The sequence below is a fragment of the Tachypleus tridentatus genome, chromosome 5, assembly GCF_004210375.1.
Source record: "Tachypleus tridentatus isolate NWPU-2018 chromosome 5, ASM421037v1, whole genome shotgun sequence".
NCBI lineage: Eukaryota > Metazoa > Arthropoda > Merostomata > Xiphosura > Limulidae > Tachypleus > Tachypleus tridentatus.
Window position 1 is genome coordinate 35,593,596 of NC_134829.1, and position 20,992 is coordinate 35,614,587.

Genomic DNA, 20,992 nt, shown 5'->3' on the forward strand with positions numbered 1-20,992 from the left:
ACTATAGAAAGGTCTTTTTTTAAATGCAACAAAATGAGTGTTCCCCAGTGTAATATTTCACGTTTCTAACAAACGTTTTCATCTAACGTTCTCGTTTCCTGTCGTATTAAACAGGAAAAGTCACACCTGCCAAAATTGTTTGAAAGCCAATCAAAACAATCCCGTGTATAATTGTGGTTTTACTATGACGTCACCTCACCTTTTTAAAAGCTCTCGAGTTATACCTTTTGTTTGTTTTTGAATTTCGCACAAAGCTACTCGAGGGCTATCTATGCGAGCCGTCCCTAATTTAGCAGTGTAAGACTAGAGGGAAGGCAGCTAGACATCACCACCCACCGCCATCTCTTGGGCTACTCTTTTACCAACGAATAGTGGGATTGACCGTCACATTATAACGCCACCACGGCTGAAAGGGCGAGCATGTTTGGTGCGACCGGGATGCGAACCCGCGACCCACAGAGCTACGTATTTTCATCTTTAATTTTTATAGCTACGTGTTTTCTTGACACCATTCAGGAGTTAACTACAGTATTGTTCAACATAACAAAATCTAAAAAATATTTAGCCATAGAAGAAAACAAATTTTGACTTTTGATGGATAGCCAACCATTATTTTGTGCCCTTTAATCCTTTTGTTAACTCAGAATATGGACAATACTTAGAACAACCAATAAAAACAATAGTAACAACTCCGCCCAAAAATGAAACATTTGATTCTCTCTTTTTCGTTTGTGTGAGAGTTTACGTCAAATTTGTCATAAAGCTTGCAATAATAATCACAAAATTACTGGATCATTTCAGGCCGGACCCTTCTCAAATCCTTCTCAAAAAATTCCAAAGTTTCTTAATTGTGGAAGGTGGGACAGTGTGACATATAATAGAGCTAAATCAAAATTATCTTCATGGGCGAAGTTAGGTTGCGAAGAGCACATATATTTCAGGTTGACCTGTCTTCTGAACCCCACCCAATTAACACGTGCCTCACCTTTTCCGACAACAAATTCAATCTACAAAACATCGCTAGTTCTAGAATTTCTTAACGGTATATCCGCTTCCTAAAAAACGAATTGAAATACTGAAAACTTAGTTCTTTAATTTCATTAGTTATATTTTCCCACATAGGAAGTTAATGCCAACAAATATTACCAGATGAAATACCATCAGCAGTTTTTTGTGCAAATATTTCGCATCAGGTTACATCACTAAAACGTTTAATAGTTTTATAATATTAACCTGAAGTGGCAAAAAAACTATAACGCATAATTAAACTGATCTTTAGCTGGAACGGCGAAAACTGTAATGCGGAATTAAACTGAATTTTTTATTTGACTGTTGTTGTTGTTGTTTTTGTCATATGATATTAATTTAGACAGCATTGCAGTAGTTAAACAATGATAAGCCAAGTGCACGAGAAACAAAAAATATTTACCTGTAAGATAATTTTGTTCTTGTAAAAACGATATGCGGCCCGGCATGGCCAAGCGTGTTAAGACGTGCGACTCGTAATCTGAGGGTCGCGGGTTCGCATCCCTGTCGCGCCAAACATGCTCGCCCTTTCAGCCGTGGGGGCGTTATAAGGTTACGGTCAATCCCACTATTCGTTGGTAAAAGAGTAGCCCAAGAGTTGGCGGTGGATGGTGATGACTAGCTGCCTTCCCTCTAGTCTTACACTACTAAATTAGAGACGGCTGGCACAGATAGCCCTCGAGTAGCTTTGTGCGAAATTCAAAAACAAACAAACAAAAAACGATATGCAACTAAAATAGACTGAATAAAGCTGAAGGTTTGTTACCTTTTAATCTATCAATTGAGCAGAAAAACAGCAAATCGACATAAATAAAAGTGATGGTTAAGGAAAAACTTCGTATAAATGCCATAAAACACAAAGTAATTAAACAGTCAACTTCTTTTTTGTTAAGCACAAAGTTATGCAAGGGCCTATTTTGTGCTCTGTTCACTGCGCATATCAAAACTCGATTTTTATCATTACTGGCCACCTGGAGATTTGTCAATTTGACCAGTCATTTAGCTATATACAAATACACACATTAAGAAATAATGCCTAATTTTGTTTATAAAAACCTAAAAGATAACAAGTGGGCTTTCAATATATAAAACATCAGTTCTTTATGTTTTGGTTTGGCTTGTATTATTTATTTATATTCTTCAAGTAACTTATGCCGTATTTAAGCTTAAAAATAAGGAATAAAGTGCTAAAAAGCACTAAGAAATTTATTATTTATTTTCGTCGAAAATATTTCTACGTTAGAGGACCCTACTAGACCATGTCAGTTTAAGAAGAAACGTGAAATTTATAAGTTCGAGTTGTATATTTAGAATCATTTTATTTTTTCTTATTATCAGCTGTTTGTTTTAATTAATTTAAGTATCATATGCTCATCAAACAAAAGTTTCCAAATCGTAGACAATTTTGAAAGGTAAGTGAAGCTTCAAGTTCAAATAAAGGAACCTACACTAAAAATAGGAAGGGATTAGATGATGTACTAACTAACTAACTAACTGTATAGTTACGAAGCCTAACAGTTGTATTAACGATAAATTTCCAGGTCTCTGGATTCTAGACTACTTACTAAGCCTTAGCGTAAGTTACTAAGAAAGTGTGAAGTGTTATAGTAGTACTCTTTACTTTTAGATTCCTTGGCTTGTAAGTATAATATATAAAGCTGTGTTAGAACCGAGCAAAATTCACGTAAGTGCAGAATGCACTTCAGTTTCAAAGATCAAATTCCAGTACTATTTACTAAAGTCTGTGCAGGTTTAATTTATTCCAGGGTTGTAATTTCAAACTATGTTAATATTTACCTGTTTAGAAGTTGTAGCACAAGCCCACAAATGTAAACTTCACAAAAGTTGTTTTGTTTAACATAATTAAACTATGCAGATTTCAAAAATAGTATTGACTTGTTCTATCAAGTAAGGACTTTTTATAAATTACTAAGAAAGAAACTCTGGTCAAATTACTATTCCATTTACCACAGTGAACATTTTTTATTATTATGTTTGTTAACAAAAACACAAACAAACTGAAGGTAAAGAAAGAACACTGATGTCAAATGAAAATATAACCTCATTCATCCTGTTTATATTTTTGTTCAATATTCCTTGATATCTCCTCTCCATTGATATCTTGGTGAAACCTTTTCCCTTGTTCTTTACTTATGACACTGGGATTGTTAATACACAAGCATAAGAAATGAATTTTTGAGTGCATATTACAACCCAACTCTTTAAATTTATTGAGCACCTTATTGATAATATTTTTGTAATTTGGGTCCTTGTTCTCAAAACATTTTCCAATAACACCTTTAAGAGCAATCCATGCTTCTCTTTCAACATTCCTTGTCATTTCAAACTGTTTATCCTAATTTGAGGCCCAACAAGAATTTCTTCTTTAAGTTTTGTTTCTGGAAGAGTTAGGAACTTTCTACATATATGCTTGAAACTGTTATTATCTGTGTGTAAAGCCTTTACAAACTGTTTCATCAAGCCTAGTTTTATGTAAAATGGAGGTAATATGACTTTCTTTATTGAAACCAAACTTTCACAGTCAATGTTTTTTTATCCTGGTATCAGATTGACTCTGCACAGGTATTAGTTCTTTATCCAGTGTTGATTTTGTGCTCTGCTGTCTCATTCACACAAAAACATGGACACTTGTGTAACCAGATTGTTGACCCAACAAAATACAAAGGACCTTTAAGTCTCCACAAGTAGTCAAACAGGTTATTTGTGTTTGACCTTTACTTAAGAACAAGGTTGAATTTTTTTATGTTTCCTTTGAGTGAACTGAATGAATAAAGGGAATAGATACATATGTGTTACCATTGTAAAGGAGAACACCTTTTAAGCTACTTTTGGAGGAACCAATGAACAATCAACACTCGCTTGGTACACAGACTGCAGCTCCTAGCGTTGGTATTAATTTAACAATATTGTTGTGATAAACCAGTGAACTTTCTTGCAAAAAAATTTGTATAAATTTTTTTCTCACAATGTCTGTACCATTAAATTGGTATTCCTTGAGAAAGTAAGTTCTCAGCCTGAAGTGTGGACCCAAAATTCTTTGAAGAATCCTTTAAAAGACCCACATCTTTTCTCAAATCACAAAATTCTTTGAAGAATCCTTTAAAAGACCCACATCTTTTCTGAAATCACTAAGTTTACCTTGTGTGAGAAGTTGTGGTTAAACAAACAATTCAAATTGAAAACAATCTGTATCATGATGCCTTTTGACATCAGATGCAGGATGAAATGAAACTATATCAGGATTCTCTGTTGGAATAGGTACAGGTACATCAGGTCTGTGAGCAAGAGATCTCACAGCAGGTTGAAGGTTTGGATAAGAAATGTCCTTTTTATTTTGAGTGTTGTAGTCTTGCACGTTATATAAGCAGAAATAAGTCATTCATATGGTTTGTAGGTTCATGTCAAACCATTAGAATTCCAAAAGACAAAGACTTTGTCTTACTTTTAGTCCATTGTCTCAGCTCTGACACTTACTTTGTGCCTAACCCTTGATGTGTCTTTATCTCCATTTTATGTCCAAAATATGCATAATACACTTTTTAAATGAATTCTGTTAAATTTTGCATTTTTATTTACAACAAAGTTACCACTAATAGAGAATGTTTGGGTCATTTACACAACTTTTTGGTGCCATAATGAAAATAAATATTGAAAAGAAAAAAATAATATTAGAGTGGAAGCACAAATAAATGCTATCTAGAAATGATGCTTTTTATGATATCGGTATGTTTCTCATAGGTTCTAGAATGATAGATAGAAATCACGTCTCAATTGGTCTAGATAAATCTATAGCCATTGGTTGTCAGTGTTTTAATCATAACAAAATGTGATGCACTCTCAGTGAAAATTATTCACTTATGTAAAAGTACATATGATGTTTGGTGAAAAATCTGTACGTCATGGAGAAAATTATATGATTTTCAGATTTAGTGTACAGGAATTAATGTAGATTGTGTAAAAAAAAATTTCAGTACAATAAAACGACTGCAGGCCAGTGTAATTACCTTAGTGTTGTAGTAGATAATTAGATAGATTTTAGTATTAGATGTGTTTGTATATCTATCACTTTTAGTTACCATATGTCTCAAGTTTAGTTTTTAGAATGTATGCAGTTGCCAAACTTTCTTGAAACTGGTTAACCATTGTCTTTAAAATTAGGCAAAGGAGAATCAAATTTGTTATTAGTTCTGTATGATGGTTATCATTGGCCAGGATATATTTTTGTTTAGCTCTACAGCAGAAACATGGAAGCATGATTGAACTCTTTCAGTTGTAAAATACTAACTTAGTGAAAGATAGTCATTTCATTTTTAAATTATGTGTGTTGGTGATGTTCATTAAATTATAGGAAGTAATATTTCTGCCCTGAAAGCCCTTCAGTACGAATTTTTGTATGTGGTGAGGGGACATCCCGGGGAAGGTTCTGTTTTTTCAGTTTACCTCCTGTGGGATCTAAACATCCACTCACGTTTTTGCCATATATGGTGACCCATGAAGGGGAGGATAGGATCCTGGTGGTTGAGGAGTCCAACCCTAACACACCACTTTGGCCTTGAAGTCCTGCAGACGGGCAGCCTTGGGGTGGCACCCCTAGGATCATATAAGTTGGTTCACTTGGGCTAGGGTCAACCAAGTACTAGTATTGGATGTTCTCAACAGGTGTTTTGGACATTGTATCTGATGCTGGTGTTTGGCTTTAGTGCTCACAAAACCCTGGTGTTGCTGTAGTGTCCTTGTTTGGTATTGTAATTTATCCACTCATAGGGCTCCGTGGTGGGTTGGGTCAGTGGGCACTGAAATATTCTTTTTTTATTATAAATTCTCAAAATGAAAACTTAAATAAAATAATGAAAAACAGTCCATAGGTAAACAACCACATCTTGAAGATTCTGAGCAGCAATCTTCAACATCTGTACCTCATTTTCTTATATTACATTCTCTTTCAGACAAACCTTTAGGGCAGATGTCTCCCTTTTTCATTCATAAGGGACTAGAGGGATTTTCTGGTTCTCCAAAGTCAGTAAAGAAGCTATGTTCTGGTGACATATTGGTGGAAACATCCACATCTCAACACAGTGAACTCCTCTCGCATTCAAAGGCAATTCGGGATATGCCTATTGAGGTTATGCCTCATTCTACTTTGAATTAATCACAAGGAGTTATTGTTGAGAGGGGTTTGAAGAACGTCCCCGAGTCAGAGTTTCTCGCTGATTTCTCCACCCAAGGAATTTTTGCAGTGAAGCATATCTCCACTCACAAAGATGGAATTACGATGCTGATCAATGTCCTCATTCTGACATTTACATCAACATGTTGACCTGCCACCATCAGGGCAGGTTATCTTAATTGCAAGGCATAGCCATACATTCCAAACTCTCTCAGTGTTAGAGGTTTAGTCACTCAAAGACATCATGTTGTGGTTCCTTGACGTGTGCTTGTTGAGGTGGCAAGGACCACGATGCCTATGAGTGTGAAAGAGACCCTCATCGGGTCAATTGCGATGGCTCCTATCCATCCTACTTTAGTTCTTGCCCTAAATGGTTGGAAAAAAAAAAAGAGTTGCAGAATTTGAAAACAGTTCAAAATAATACTTACCCTGAGGCTTGAAAGTTGCTGTTCACCACTTCTCAGATGTATGCTGCTGCACTTCATTCCACTACTACAGTGAGAGTGCAGAGGGATCTCTCTGTGCCTCCAGAAGAATTGTTATCAAACCAAATGAAAAGTATTTTGACCTCCATGGTTAAAAAGTTGATGAATCAACCTCAACACCCATCTCTGTCCCTAACATACATTTCAGCAAACCCCAAGATCCACTTCCTTTGGTTCCAGGTATGGATATTTTCTTGAGTACATCTTCATCTCCCATCTCAAGATGCAAAATGATCATTTGTTCACTTCCTCAGTTGCTGGAATCATCTTCCAATAGCAAAGAACTACCCAACCGACTCAAGGCAGGATCCATGGAAGTCAACAGACATTCCATCAAGTAAAGACAAAGAAAAAAGACGTCACAAACAGAAGGGCTCTCCACCCAGTTTGCCTACACATAAATAAAAATGGCCACCTTGATACAATGGAACTGTTGAGGTTTACATTCTAATCTGGATGACACCAAAATACTGACTGCTTCCTACCATCCTGTATGCCTTTCCTTGCAGGAAACATTTCTGGAACCTGCCAATACAGTCACTTTTTGGCAGATTTCATTGTACAGAAATGACAGGCTGTGTGATGGATGAGTGCATGGAGGAGTAGCATTGTTGGTTGATCAACATGTGTCCATCCTGTCTTTGCCACTCGACACACCCTTGGAGGCTGTAGCCATCCGTGTTTCCGTGGGTCATACCATCAATGTTTGTTCTCTGTACCTGTCATTTGGAGAGACATATCATGCTCTCATTGAACAGTTGCCATCTCCCTGATCATAACCATTCTTTTTTCAATAGTGGTTCTTATACTTATTTTCATGCACCTAGTCTGTCCTTTACTGATATTGATCTCTCAGTTTGCTCCCCTTCACTTTTCATGGAGGGTTGACAATAATCCATGAGGCAGTGATCATTTTCCTATATTTCTAAGAGAAACTGGTTGTGGTCAATGCCATCTGACCTGTGTGCCCTGGTGGAAGCTGGATCAAGCAAACTGGCCCTCTTTCACTGTTCTTGCAGAACTTGATCCTGCCATCATCTGTAAGTCATCAGTAGATGACTGTATGGCAGCACTAACTGACTGCATTATACAGGCAGCTGCTCAATGTATTCCTAAAACCTTGATACATTTTCCACGATATCCTCATCCATGATGGAATCCTGCCTACCACATGGCATGAAAGGCTCACAAATGGGCCTGGGATACTTTTTGTAGGTATTCCACACTCTCACACTGCATCGCTTTCCAGCAGGCCTGTGCATGTGCTCAGTGAGTAAGATGTCAAAGCTAGAAGGACTCTTGGATTAAGTTCACAACCAGCATATCTTCTTTCACTGGTTTCAAAGTCATATGGCACAAAATGTGAAAGGTTGGTGGACAGTATAATCCTGTCCCCCTCTCTCGATCGTGCTCTCTGATGGCCAGGAAGTAGCTCATACCTGGAGCATCACTGATACTCTAGGTAAAAGCTTTTTCCAGATATCTGGCACTTCTGCTTCTTCCTCCACCTGTTTAGCTATCAAGACTTGGGCAGAGTGATCACCTCTTTCCTTTTGAGTTGATTTTTTTTTTTGTGACTATAATCATCCCTTTACACTGGTGGAACTTACACTGGCTCTTCATTGGTCAGATCTGATGATATACACTATGAAATGCTGTGCCATCTATCTCCTGCTTCTCTTGCTATTCTTCTGATTGTTTAACTGTATCTGACAGGAGAATGTTTTTCATGATGCCTGGTGCCAGGCTATTGTCCTACCTTTCTCTAAGCCTGGGAAGGATCCCAAAATTCCTTCAAACTACCATCCAATTGCTATGACGAGCTGTCTCTGTAAGACCTTAGAGAAGATGGTTAATGCTCCTCTTGTTTTGTTCCGTGAATCAAACATCCTCCTTTCGCCCACCCAGTATGGGTTCTGATGATAGCGCTTCATCATGGACCACTTGATTCAACTTTTAACATCAATCAGAGAAGCCTTTCTCAAATGACAACATCTTGTATCAATATTCTTTGACATTAAGAAGGCTTATGGTACAATATGGTGGTATGGCATTTAGTAAGACCTCCATATGTGTGGGTTACATGGCCATTTGACAATTTTTATTAATTTTTTAATGAACAGGAGGTTCCAAGTTCAGGTGGGTTTGAAACTTTCCTGTTCTTTTCTACAGGAACTTGGAGTCCCTCAGGGCTGTGTTTTGAGTGTTGCACTTTTCAGTATAAAGATTAATACCATCACTGAACTGTTAGAAATGAGCTCTATATATTGACGACTTTCACATCTCATGTCAGTCATTGAACGTGAGGTATATTGAGCGGCAGCTACAGACTGCCCTCGATTGTTTACTGAAGTGGACCACAACAAATTGCTTTAACTTCTCCTCTCTCTCTTTAAAACCGTTTGCATCCACTTTTGCTGCCAACAGGGTATTCACTCTGATTCTGAACTCTGTATCAGTGAAGTTGTGCTGCCTGTGGCCCCTGAGACAAGTTCTTGGGGTTTATCTTTGACCAGAAGCTGACTTTTATACCGCACATCAAAGAGCTACAGGTCAAATGTACAATAGCACTAAACATCCCCCGTGTCCTCTTTAACGCCACTTGGGGAGCAGATCGATGTTCTGTGCTAAGGATATATCTGGCTCTTATTCGATCAAAACTAGACTTTTAACTTTTTACTGGATGTTTGGCACAGATAATGTAGTTGCTTTGCATCATAAAACAACCAACCAACCTGCCATGAAGGTTATTTTAACTAAAAATATCAGTATTGTTCCATTTATTTATGATGATAGTTAACAAGAAAGTGGAATGACTAAATACAAGTATCATTTTATTGAAGTAAATGTCACTGATTGGTATGTAAACATTGAATCAACAGCAAGTAAGTTTATGATTGAAGAATCTTTTGTCTTCTATGATTAAAAGAGTTGATAAAACTGTCTTCTTCCATTTCTGTCCCTCCCACTCCTTCCAGTGACTACCAAGTTCCACTTCCTTTGGCTTTGGGTTCAGGTATTTCCTTGGGTCCATCTTCTTCTGCAGCTTTGAGAAGTGAAATGACAATTCCGTTCATGCTCTCAGTTGCTGGAATCTTTTTCCATAGATAGAGACCTATCCAATCAACCCAGGGCAGGATCCATGGAGATCAATAGACCTTCCCCCAATAAAGAAAACAAACATGGTAAAAAACAGAAGGGCTCCCCACCATGTTCTCCTCCACATAAATAAAAATGGTTACTCTGATCCAGTGGAACTGTCGGGGTTTTCGTTCAGATATAGATGACAGGAAGGACTTGATTGATTCTTACCATCCATTGTGTCTTTCCTTGCAGGAAACATTTCTGAAACCTGTAAATACAGTTACACTTTGGTAGTTCTCTATGCACAGAAATGACAGGTTATATGATGGATGAGTGCATGGTGGGGTGGCATTGCTAGCTGATCAACATGTACCCACTTGATACACCATTGGAGGCTGTAGCCACCCATACTTCCTTGGGTCATACCATCATTATTTGTTCTCTACCCAGCTTTTGAAGAGAACTATGATCAGTCAGACCTTGATGCTCTTGTTGAGCAGTTACTATCTCCCTTTTTAATCCTAGGGTATTTTAGTGGGCATAATCCCCTATGGGGTGGTACTGCTTTTGATGGGAGGGGTCATTCCATAGAACATATGCTCTTGGATCACAACCTATCTCTCTTCACTACTGGTTCTTATACTGATTTTCATGTTCCTAGTCAATCTGTGTGGCAGCAGTGGCTGACTTTATCATCTAGGCAGCTGCTTAGTGTATTCCTAAAACCTCAACACATCTCCCACAGTATCCCCATCCCAGGTGAAATCCTGCCTGCCACATGGCAAGGAAAGCTAAAAAATTAAGTATCCTGCACTTTTAAACAACATTGCATTTCAACAGGCCCATGCACATGCTTGGCAAGGCAGATATCAAAACCAGAAGGAATCTTGAATTAACTCCACCTCTAGCATCTCTTCTACCACCAGTTCCAAAGTCATATAGGACACAATTCAAAAGGTTAGTTGGCACTGTACTTCTGCCCCTTTCAGTTATACTCCCTGATAGCCAAGAAATTGCTGATGCCCTGAGCATTGCCAATACTCTTGGTGAAAGCTTTTCCCATGCATCTAGCACTTCTGCTTCATCTCCCACATTATTAGCCATCAAAATACTGGCAGTGATTTCATATTTCCTTTTGGGCTGATTGTAAGAAGGACTATAATTGCCTCTTTATGCTGGTGAAACTCAAGCTTGCTCTTTAGTAGTCTGGTAGTATATCAGTCGGACCTGATGATATTCATTACAAGAAGCTGTGTCATCTCTCTCTCTTGTCCTTCTTGCTGTTTTTAACCAGATCCAGCAGAAGGTTGTTTTTCCTGATGCTTGGTGCCATGCTATTGTACTCCTTTTTCCTAAGACTGGGAAGGATCCCAAGATTCCTTCAAACTACCATCCAGTTGCTTTAACGAGCTGTCTCTGTAAGATCTTAGAGAGGATGGTTAATGCTCATGTTGTTTGGTTCCTTAAATCATACAACCTTCTCTTGTCCACTCAGTGTGGGTTCCAACAACAGAGCTCCACAATTGACCACTTGATTCAACTTTTTCAAGTGACAACTTGTTTCTGTATTTTTTATCTTGAGAAAGCTTATAATACAATGTGTGGGTATGCCATTTTTAGAGACCTCCACTCATACAGGTTGCATGACCATATACCCATTTTTATTAAACATTTTTTTAATGAACCAGAGATTCCAAGTCCATGTGGGTTTGACACTTTCTTGTTCTTTCCAACAGGAATGTGGAGCCCCTCAGAACTGTGTCTTGAGTGTTACGTATTATGCTTTTCATTATAAAGATTAATGCCATCAGTGAACAGTTCACTTCCCTACAGTTGCAAATGGTCTCTATGTCAATGACTTCCACATTTCATGTCAGTAAGTTGAACTTTATTCCACACATCAAGCAGCTACATGTCAAGTGTACAAGGGCAATGAACATTTTCTTCCACCTCTTGGGTAGTGGATCAATGTCCTAATTCAATCAAAACTGGGCTATGGGTCTCTGGTGTATGGCTCTGCCATGACCTTGGCCTTGAAGGTGTTAGACCCTGTTCACCCTCAGTAGCTGTGGCTCTGCACAAAGGGCTTCCTTACTTCTCCAGTCCAGAGTTTGTACACTTAGTTTCATGAACCTCCTCCATACCTTTTCCATTTGCAACTGTCTTTACTGTATGCTTCAAAACTTCTATCCTTACCACAGCATCCCACCTGGGGCTGTTTTACTTCCTCAGTGGGTCATGCATTTTCAGGATAGAAGGTCCACCATTGTTCCTTTTGGTTTGGCCTTCATATCCAGGTGCAGTTGAATGAATTGAGTCTGTCTTTGGATAGTATAGCTGTATCCATTGACCAGCCCACCCCACCATGGATTATTACCATCCCCAGATGTGACCTTTCTGTGAGTCATCTGAAGAAGGCAGATACTCCCAATTGAAAGTATTGTCTTCTATTTGTTAAACATCTTTCCAACCATACTTCCATTTCCATTTATACAGATAGTTCAAAAACAAGTGACTTTGTGGACTCTGCCATGGTGTGTTGTGATTTGATTTTTGCACACAGAATCCCTTCTACAACTTCTGAGTTCACTGCTGAATTGTATGCCATTTTTCTCACCCTGGATCACATAGAAGCTATGCAGTACGTGAACTGTTTTATTTATACTGACTTGCTTCGCTCTCTGTTGTTCCTGGAATCACTTCACATTAGTTCTCACCCTATTCTCATCGATATTCAAAATCAACTTGGCCTGGTATCTGGAAAAGCTGGATAGAAGTGGGTGATAGAGAGAACGAGCATACTGACATTGCAGAAAAGTCTGTCTGCTCTGGCACTATTACAGCTGTGCCTGTCCCATACATGGACTATGGTCCTGTATTCAAGGCTCGGCTCCACACCAGTTGGCAGTTGACTTGGAGTGAGCGACAAAATAACAAGTCAAACCTTCTATTGCTTTTTGTTGTATTGCTTTCTTAAGGATCATAAGGAGGAAGTTGTTCTGGCTGGGCTACACATTTGTCACAGGTTTTTTTAACTCATCACTTTTTTTTATCTGGTACTGATGCACCAATGTGTGGTCTGTGTGACACTCAGGTCACAATAGCCCACATTATACTGTCATTCTGTCATTACAATTGAGAGTGATGGCACTATTTTAAACATTTTTACCATGGGTTCACCCTTGACATTGGACAGTATCATTGGCAATAGTGACACTGTCCACCTCAGTTGTTTTTAAATTTTTAAGGGCCATTGATCTTTTTAACTCTATTTAAGATTTTAATTTGAAAATTGGACTATGTTTTTTTAGCATGATTAAGAAAAATGGTTTACAAAAAATTATGAAAAATGAAGCAAAGCATTCATATTCACAGAATATACCTAGGCTAGCCTAGCTTATGGTAGGTTAGTTAAAGTAGGCTTACTGTTTACTGTACTGTCACACTAATTTTCTCCCTTACGTTCAGCATCACTTGTGAGTAAACAGCATTTTTAATTTTTTCAACCTAGACACAAGCAAAGGTTTATAACTTTCAACTTATAAGCAATAGGTAAAGGTACTTACTGCTTGTTTCACTTAAGTAACTTTGACACAAACCATTTTACTACTTCACCATTAGTGTTTATGTATCCTCTCTTATTTAAAAGTCGTATTTTACAGTAACCTTTAAGTGAGTATCACAGCATAATATTATTGATTGGCCAATGAAATACTTTCAGTTTCTACCACTGATATACAGTTTGTGATTAGACAGAACAATCCATTGTAACATGGATGATGGTATAACCAAAACATGTATCCAAACAAAGCCCAGGTGATTCTGGATACACTTCACAGTTTTAAACTGAATCTTTGCATTTTCTGCTTGAATAAATTTTGCATTTTGTTGGCTAATGTTTCATTATCTTTATCTTTTGGTGACAAAAATCATTCAGTGTCATTTTGTTTCAAGAGTATTAATTATACAAATAAGAGTTTAGTAGAATCACTTGTAATATGAATACAAATTTTTTTAGACCATCTTATGGTTTTTGAGTAAGGTTAATACAATGACATCATGTCCATCAATTCCACTCATATGTACATGAAAATATTAAATGGGACACCTATACTTAGAGCCCACTGCCACACAGTGTGTTTGTTGGTAGGCATTTAAAATGACAGTTAGGGATATGAACTAGTTGTAGATGCATGTGTCATAAGCAAAAGCAAATGAATGCTGTAAGTGTACATTTACATCCTTGGCAGTGAACATGTTAATCAATTATGTTCCAGTCGACTTTTTTTTCATGAGAATTGGATAATTGGAATAATCGAAGACAGTTTTAATAGTTGAAAACACTAATTTCATTTAGTTATTTTGGATTATGACTAATCAGTTTAGCTGCAAAACCTTGAATTAATCAAAATTATTATAAGAAATACTAATCTCAATATTTTGATTAGTTGATTAATTTAATCATAAATTTGAATAATCAGTTATATTTCTGATACTAATAAACTTTAATTGATGTTCATAAGTAATCAGTTAATTGAGATAATAGGCCTACTCTACATCATTGTCTTTTAAGTTTACAGTATATGTGGCTAAGCCTTTAATTCAGTTGGTCTGAAATACTTCAGTTAATCATTTTTATATTTATAACTTTACTTAACTGATATTCAACAAAATATTTCAGTATTAAATTAAATAATATTCTGTTTTTGTATGTATAAAGACTGATATGGTTTTTAGTTCACCATATTAAGGTGTTTCAAGGATGTTTTTGGCAGTGTAGAGTTTTGGAAATGTACAACTATAATTATGAATATGAAATTATACTTCTATTTATATCTTAGTATGTTATTTGTGTTCCTACAATTTGATTTTATATCAGTGAAGATGTGTTCAGTTTTAAATTAAATCATTAGTTCATACCCCTGTATATATTGCCTATGTGTTGTATAGAAATGTTTGTCATGTTTTAACTTTTATGTTCATAAATTAAAACTGGTGTCTCATACTTTCACATAGATTCATCAAGATTTGGAAAATAGTTTACCAACCTGGGTATTTGTTGTTTTCCACATACTCTTCCCTTCCCTTAGGGGAAAAAAAAACCCAACAAAAACGGTTGAAACTTTTGAACCCAGGGAAGAACACAAGAAATCTGGATATAGTACATGATCCCAGTTGTATATACACATAAAAATGGCTAACATGGATGGTTTAATAGACAGTTTTGTGGGAAGTAAGCTGTCATTGAAAGGGAGTCCTTCTAACAGTAACCTCCAGACATGCATTGTAACTGCTGTGGTAGGAACAGATTCACACTTGAACACAGATTCCTGTATGTGTGAAAAACCAGTTGTGCCATCTGAAGAGACTGAACATAAATTTGATCAGACATGTATGTATACCAGAAGCAAACAAGATATTTTTGTAATGAGGAAAGAAGGACAAATTTCACCAGTTTCACATAATGTCCTGAAAAGAAATAGCCCTGAAAGTTTTGCCAAATTACAAAAGAATTTCTCAAAGACAAATGAAAGTGTAAAAACCTCTGTGAACTCAAATTCTGAAGTTTGGAAAGTTACAGCTTTGAAGAATAGCAAAAAGTGGAACAGTAATTGTAATTTGAAGGTTAATGTTGAACAATGTGAACTAAAAACAGTTTCTAAAGTTATGGAAGGTTTTCAGACTAAAAATACAACTCCTGCTCTTGTTAGTAACTTGGATGGATACGAAGAAAAGTTTTTTGATACATCAAATACAATAAAATCTAACATTTTAAATTGTCAAAATGTCCAGTCCATTTCTTGTCAAGAATACCAAGGCATTAAGTCAAATAGGAATAAAGATATTGATAATTTCTCACAAGGGCTAAAACTACCAACACAAGGAGTGTCTTTGTCAGAAAAGTTACCATGTAATGATGAAGTACAAGAAAATAAGAAACAAACAATAAAGGAAGGTACAGAAACAACTAGAAATGGTAAACCTATGGTTCTGGGTGACGTCACCACCCAGGAGAAGTTACCCAGTAATAATGATGTTTCAGATAGTCAAATTTCTGTATTGTTAAAAACTGGTAAAAATGATTCTTTGGTTTTAAGCTGTGAAGGAAAAGACAACATATCAGCAAGCACCTCAGATCAAGAATGTTCATACATTGATACATGTTACGAAAATTTAGTTACTGATGAGGCATTCAACGAAATGATAAGAAAGGCTGGATTTCCAGCAGTTTTTCAAGACAAGGTTGTCATTGGAAAATACATTCCAGTACGACTACCTAAACAAAAGCATTTTAAACTACGTAAAAATGAAGCCCTACTGCAATGTCCTACAATGATTACACCACTCTTATTGAAAAAGGCAGACAAGTTTCCTACACAAAAATGTTCTTATGAAATGTCAGGTTCTGCATCTTGTAATGAAAATGACAAGCAGGATGAAAATGATTATCACTTAATTGAAAAATTCACAAAAAAAAACTCTCCAGTGGATTTCTTAAGTAGTAGTTCGTGTAAGTTTTTATTGGGCATAGGCTTAAGCCAGGCTCAAGAATGGTGTTTAAAACATCAAATAAAATACAAAAAAAGACAGATCAGGAAGAAAGGAATGATGCAAAAGATTGCAAAAGATCTTGAGCTATATGAGAAAATGCTCAAAGAAGTCAGAAGTGCTAATGCACCATTTGTGTTCCCTCTAAAGAAATGTGAGTTTTGTGATTTTAAGACAGAATCTGTACATGCTTTAGAAGAACATTGCACAACAGTGGATTCATTGTTACGCAAAGAATATAAATGTCACTTTTGTGGCTTCTGCACAAAAGACTCCAAAGCTCTTTTGTTTCATATAGAAGCACTGCATAACAGAAAAGGAAAGATAGATAGCTCTTCAAGTATTTATTTCTGCACACATTGTCCATTTGAAACAAATAACAAAAAAAACTTTAAACGCCATTTAAACAAATGTCAGAAACAACGTCATGGATATTACTTATCTGTCCAAGATACTCCTGCAAAGTCTTCAATGCTGACAACTATGGATGATATCAAAGACTATGAAAAGTATCTTTTATCATGTAGAAAAGAATCAACCCATTATTCTGGCATATCACAAAGTCCTAAGAAGGTCCCACCATGTAACCAGAAATGTTGTGCAATACCTTTCCAGAAAGTAGTTAGCAGGCCACAAAGTGTTTGTTATGCTGCTGGTGGTCATTGTGATTTGTACCAACAACGTGTTAGGCCTACGGGTACCTGGTGCCCTACATCAAATAATTTGTACTTGAACCCTTACCCATCTAGTAATATTAGACCACTTTCATATAGTGTTGATAATTCTTGTACATCTTCTTGTAACAGTGGTACAGATGCAAATTCAGAGAATTCACCATCAATTCACATCCCCTTCCCTGCCAATCAAATTTATCAATTAATAAGTGATACTGGAAAAATTATTCCTGTGGAAAGTGGCAACAGCTGCTTCTCTAACTTATATGCTCCACAATACACTTTGGTGTCTAATTCAAGTGGTACTAGACTGGTTGTAGATAACAGTACTCCAAATCCATCAAGGATTGACAATATTTCAGAAAAAACAGAATTTGTAAAAACAAACTCCTCAAATATAGTCCCAACAAGGCTTCAAGGACCACATTTGACTGAGATGCCCAAGCATATTTCTGGTGAAAAAGCAAACAGTGAAATATTTCCTAGTCTAAAAAATACATTTGTGATTTGTGAAATATGTGATGGATATGTGAAACAACTAGGACATTTACGAAGTCATATGTATTTGATTCATAAAGTAGAAATCCAACCAAAGATCCTTCAAAATCGACCTCCTCTGAATTGTCAAAAGTGTCAGTGGAGGTTCTTCACAGATCAAGGGCTTGAGAGACATCTTCTTGGAGCTCATGGATTAGTCACAACAAATTTGCAAGAATTAGCAAAGAAGAAAATGGATGGCGGTACATGCACCATCTGTGGCCGTGTTTATTTTAGCCAGTTGTTAGTACATATGAGTCAAAAGCATAAAATAAAACTGAAACCAGCAAATCTGTCTTACAAGTGTACAGTGTGTTCAGCACATTTCAACTTTTATGGACAGTTTCAAACTCATGTTTATTCTGCTCATATTGGAACTATCAAGAAAAACACTGCAGACACATAATTACAGTCGGACAAATAAGATCTATGTTATGGATTTCATAAATTCTGTTGGAATGCCAAGTGTGAGGGACAAGTAAAGTAAAAACAGAAAAATGTATATTTAAAGTAATGTTTGAAAGCAATTTAGTTTCACAAACAAAAACTAAAAATCTTAGATTCAACATTTAAGAAATATTAGAAAGCTAGCCTACATAATGAAATACCACAAAAAATAATAAATTCAAACTTTTATGGTAAGCTTAGGATAAGTGAAGAAATTTTGTAATAGGCATGACTGTTTCTTTTTGTTCTCATGGATGTATAATTGATATACATGTTTAGACCTTTTTTTAAGTAAGTGATAAAATTGGTTATCACTAATTAAGTCAAAGGAAAAATATTTGTGGTGAAAACCCACTCTCATTCATTGTTTATCTAGCACTAAAACTGTCAGTTTACTATGGAAATATATAGTTTCAAAAGTATGTCCTCTTATGGTTAGTAACATACAAAGTGGGTAAAGTGCCTTCAGAGGTAGATCATTGGCTTAAGATCATAAATTTCATTTGTCATCACTGTTAATACTTTGAAGGTCTTTTTCTGTTTCACACTTTCTATGTCATGCATTTCATTAACATATAGTACAGTTATAGCACCTATTTTAAGTTGGGTAATATCAAGTTATGAAAGTGTTTAGCTGATTAATCTGATTGTTTGAAAATAATTGTTTTCTTTTGTTTTAAAAAATGCCTTAAAGCCAGTATAAAAATATGTTTTTGTTTTACAGTTGAAAGTTACCTTTAGGTGATAGATTAAACAATTTAACATAAAACTGACAGTCTCTTGGTCACCAAAGAGAAGTCCATGTATATAAAGTTTAGTTACAATTTAAATTACAAATGACAGAATAGCAGAAGCCTATGCAAAAAATATTACTTTATTATTACTTGGTCCTTGGTTTGTTGTTGTTTCAGAAAAAAGTATTTTACTTTTCATTTTTCACGTTTAGTGTAATTTGCACAAGTTTCTAATAGACGAATGTCGCGAGGTTCAGAGAAAAGATGAGGTCTATTCGATGTTTTAATATACTTAACACATATAGGTCCACCAATAATTACTGGAGAAAAATAATTTCTGATTGAAAAATGGATGCAAAAATGCAATTTTCTTGTACTTTTATTAAAATACAAATGTAATTGCCCTGTAACAGAACAGGTCTTGATGTGATAAGACACTTTGTGATATCAATAGAACAGTATGTTTAGAAATTCTGTAACATATATCTATATACATACATATATTTTGTGGTGTACACACACACACACACATGTACAGTTTTTATAAAACCAGAAGCTACAGGTGAATGATGAGAGTTTCCCAGGAATCCATAGTTGTGTAACTGATTTTTCAAAACCTCAACCTTTTATTCCTTTTTATCATTATAATCCTGTAGATGTTTTTTGATTCACATAAAATTAGCAAAGTCACTAAGAAATTTATATCACCTATGTTTATGCTTTGTATTTGTTTATAAACTGTAGAAAGTCAAACATTTTTGCAAAAATATATTTTATGTACATAAAATCTGTTGTTTGTAATAAATAATGACTTTAATTGAAATAATATACATTTGAAAGTGCAGTAGAAAATTCCTGGCTATGGAATATCAGTCTTCTTTATTCAGAAAAAACAGCAAATTTATTGCTGAGTATCATTGAGTGTTGTTTGTCTTACTGGTGTGTATTCTTTATTTCATTTATAGTTTATCAAGATTGAATTTCTGTTCATTTCAAGGTACTATGACTGTCACTTGTCAAAATTTGGAGGTATTAATTAATATTTTCCTTTTATCTTTTTAAGTGCCATTTAAAGTAATATAGTAATTTATAACAGAACTCTACATTCTGTTACTGATGTTAAGAAAACAAAATTATCAGGTTTGTAGTAACTTATTTAAGCTCTAAAATTTGTGAAGGGTATTTGTAATATTTTGGACAGAATACATTATTCATTGGTAAAGAAACATAAAATTGCTGAATGTTCTCTATAATAATAATAAATTTTGATTGTATTGATGAGGATTATATAACATCTGAGTTTTGATACCTGTGCATTTTGTGCAACCTAGCTGATGAGATTTTAAAGTATTCGTAGAGAGTAACAGGTGGATGTTCTTGAAGTTTGTAACATAATGTTGGAAATACTTTAGAACCCAAATGTCTACATTAACAAAATCAACCTGACAGTATGGATGATGTATGTTACGTAAAGTCTATTGTGCCTTAACTTTTAGGTAATGTGTATTCTACATTGTCTGCAAGACTTGTTTCCTTGTCTTGATTTTTACTGTGGCATGTTAGTAAGTTATTAGAAATTTCCAACAGTTCTCCATCTTAAAGTACAAGCACATTGAGTCACTGTTTCCATAAGTCATAATTGAATCTTTTATATTTTAAAGGATAAAATACTTTTTTTTTACCAGCTACTAATTAGGCTAAAGTTGTCACTTACCAATGTGCATCTTTCATGCTCTTTGGAACAAGAAAGATTGGTCACGTGTGTGGGTGGGGTTAAGTTTTTTGTTTTCAGAGGTACAAGATTGGAGTGTCTTGTCGAGTCACCTTGAAATGCTTTCTTGTAACTTTACATGCTATATTAGGTTTCTGATAAATAGTATGTTTGAAAAAGAAGATTTGAGAACACAAATTAATTACCTGATAACTTAGTCCTAAAACACTACCAAGGCAACTTTCAAACCTAAAGATCAGCTGTGATGTAGCAATTGTTAAACAATTTTTAATGGTGTTTTTTAAAGACTGACTTGTACTATTTGTAAAAAGTAAAATAACTATGAAAAATAAATGTGTATCCCTTGCTTATCTTCTTCTCATTAAACTATATGCAACCCATCTATGTTTCATGTAGTTAAAATAGAGACCCACACAAAAATATTCATAGAGATGCAAAAAAATAAAGTGGGTCATTATTTTAATTGAAAGATGTCATTATTATAGGAACCAGAAGTAAGATTAAATTCATTTAGAGCTAAAAGAAAAGGAGGACCT

At 35.5% G+C, this 20,992-nt stretch overlaps 1 protein-coding gene across 1 annotated transcript; it reads left to right on the top strand.

Annotated features, from left to right (window-relative positions):
- Window positions 1-2,275: 2,275 nt before the first annotated feature.
- Window positions 2,276-19,550, top strand: LOC143250929 (uncharacterized). The gene is made up of 2 exons (XM_076502122.1): window positions 2,276-2,438; window positions 14,800-19,550. The coding sequence occupies exon 2, from the start codon at window positions 14,977-14,979 to the stop codon at window positions 17,947-17,949; it is 2,973 nt and encodes a 990-aa protein (XP_076358237.1). The 5' UTR covers window positions 2,276-2,438; window positions 14,800-14,976; the 3' UTR covers window positions 17,950-19,550.
- The last annotated feature ends 1,442 nt before the right edge of the window (window positions 19,551-20,992 follow it).

Excerpts from the sequence above, each read along its gene's own strand:
- LOC143250929 (XM_076502122.1), top strand. The coding sequence starts at position 14,977 with ATGGCTAACATGGATGGTTTAATAGACAGTTTTGTGGGAAGTAAGCTG.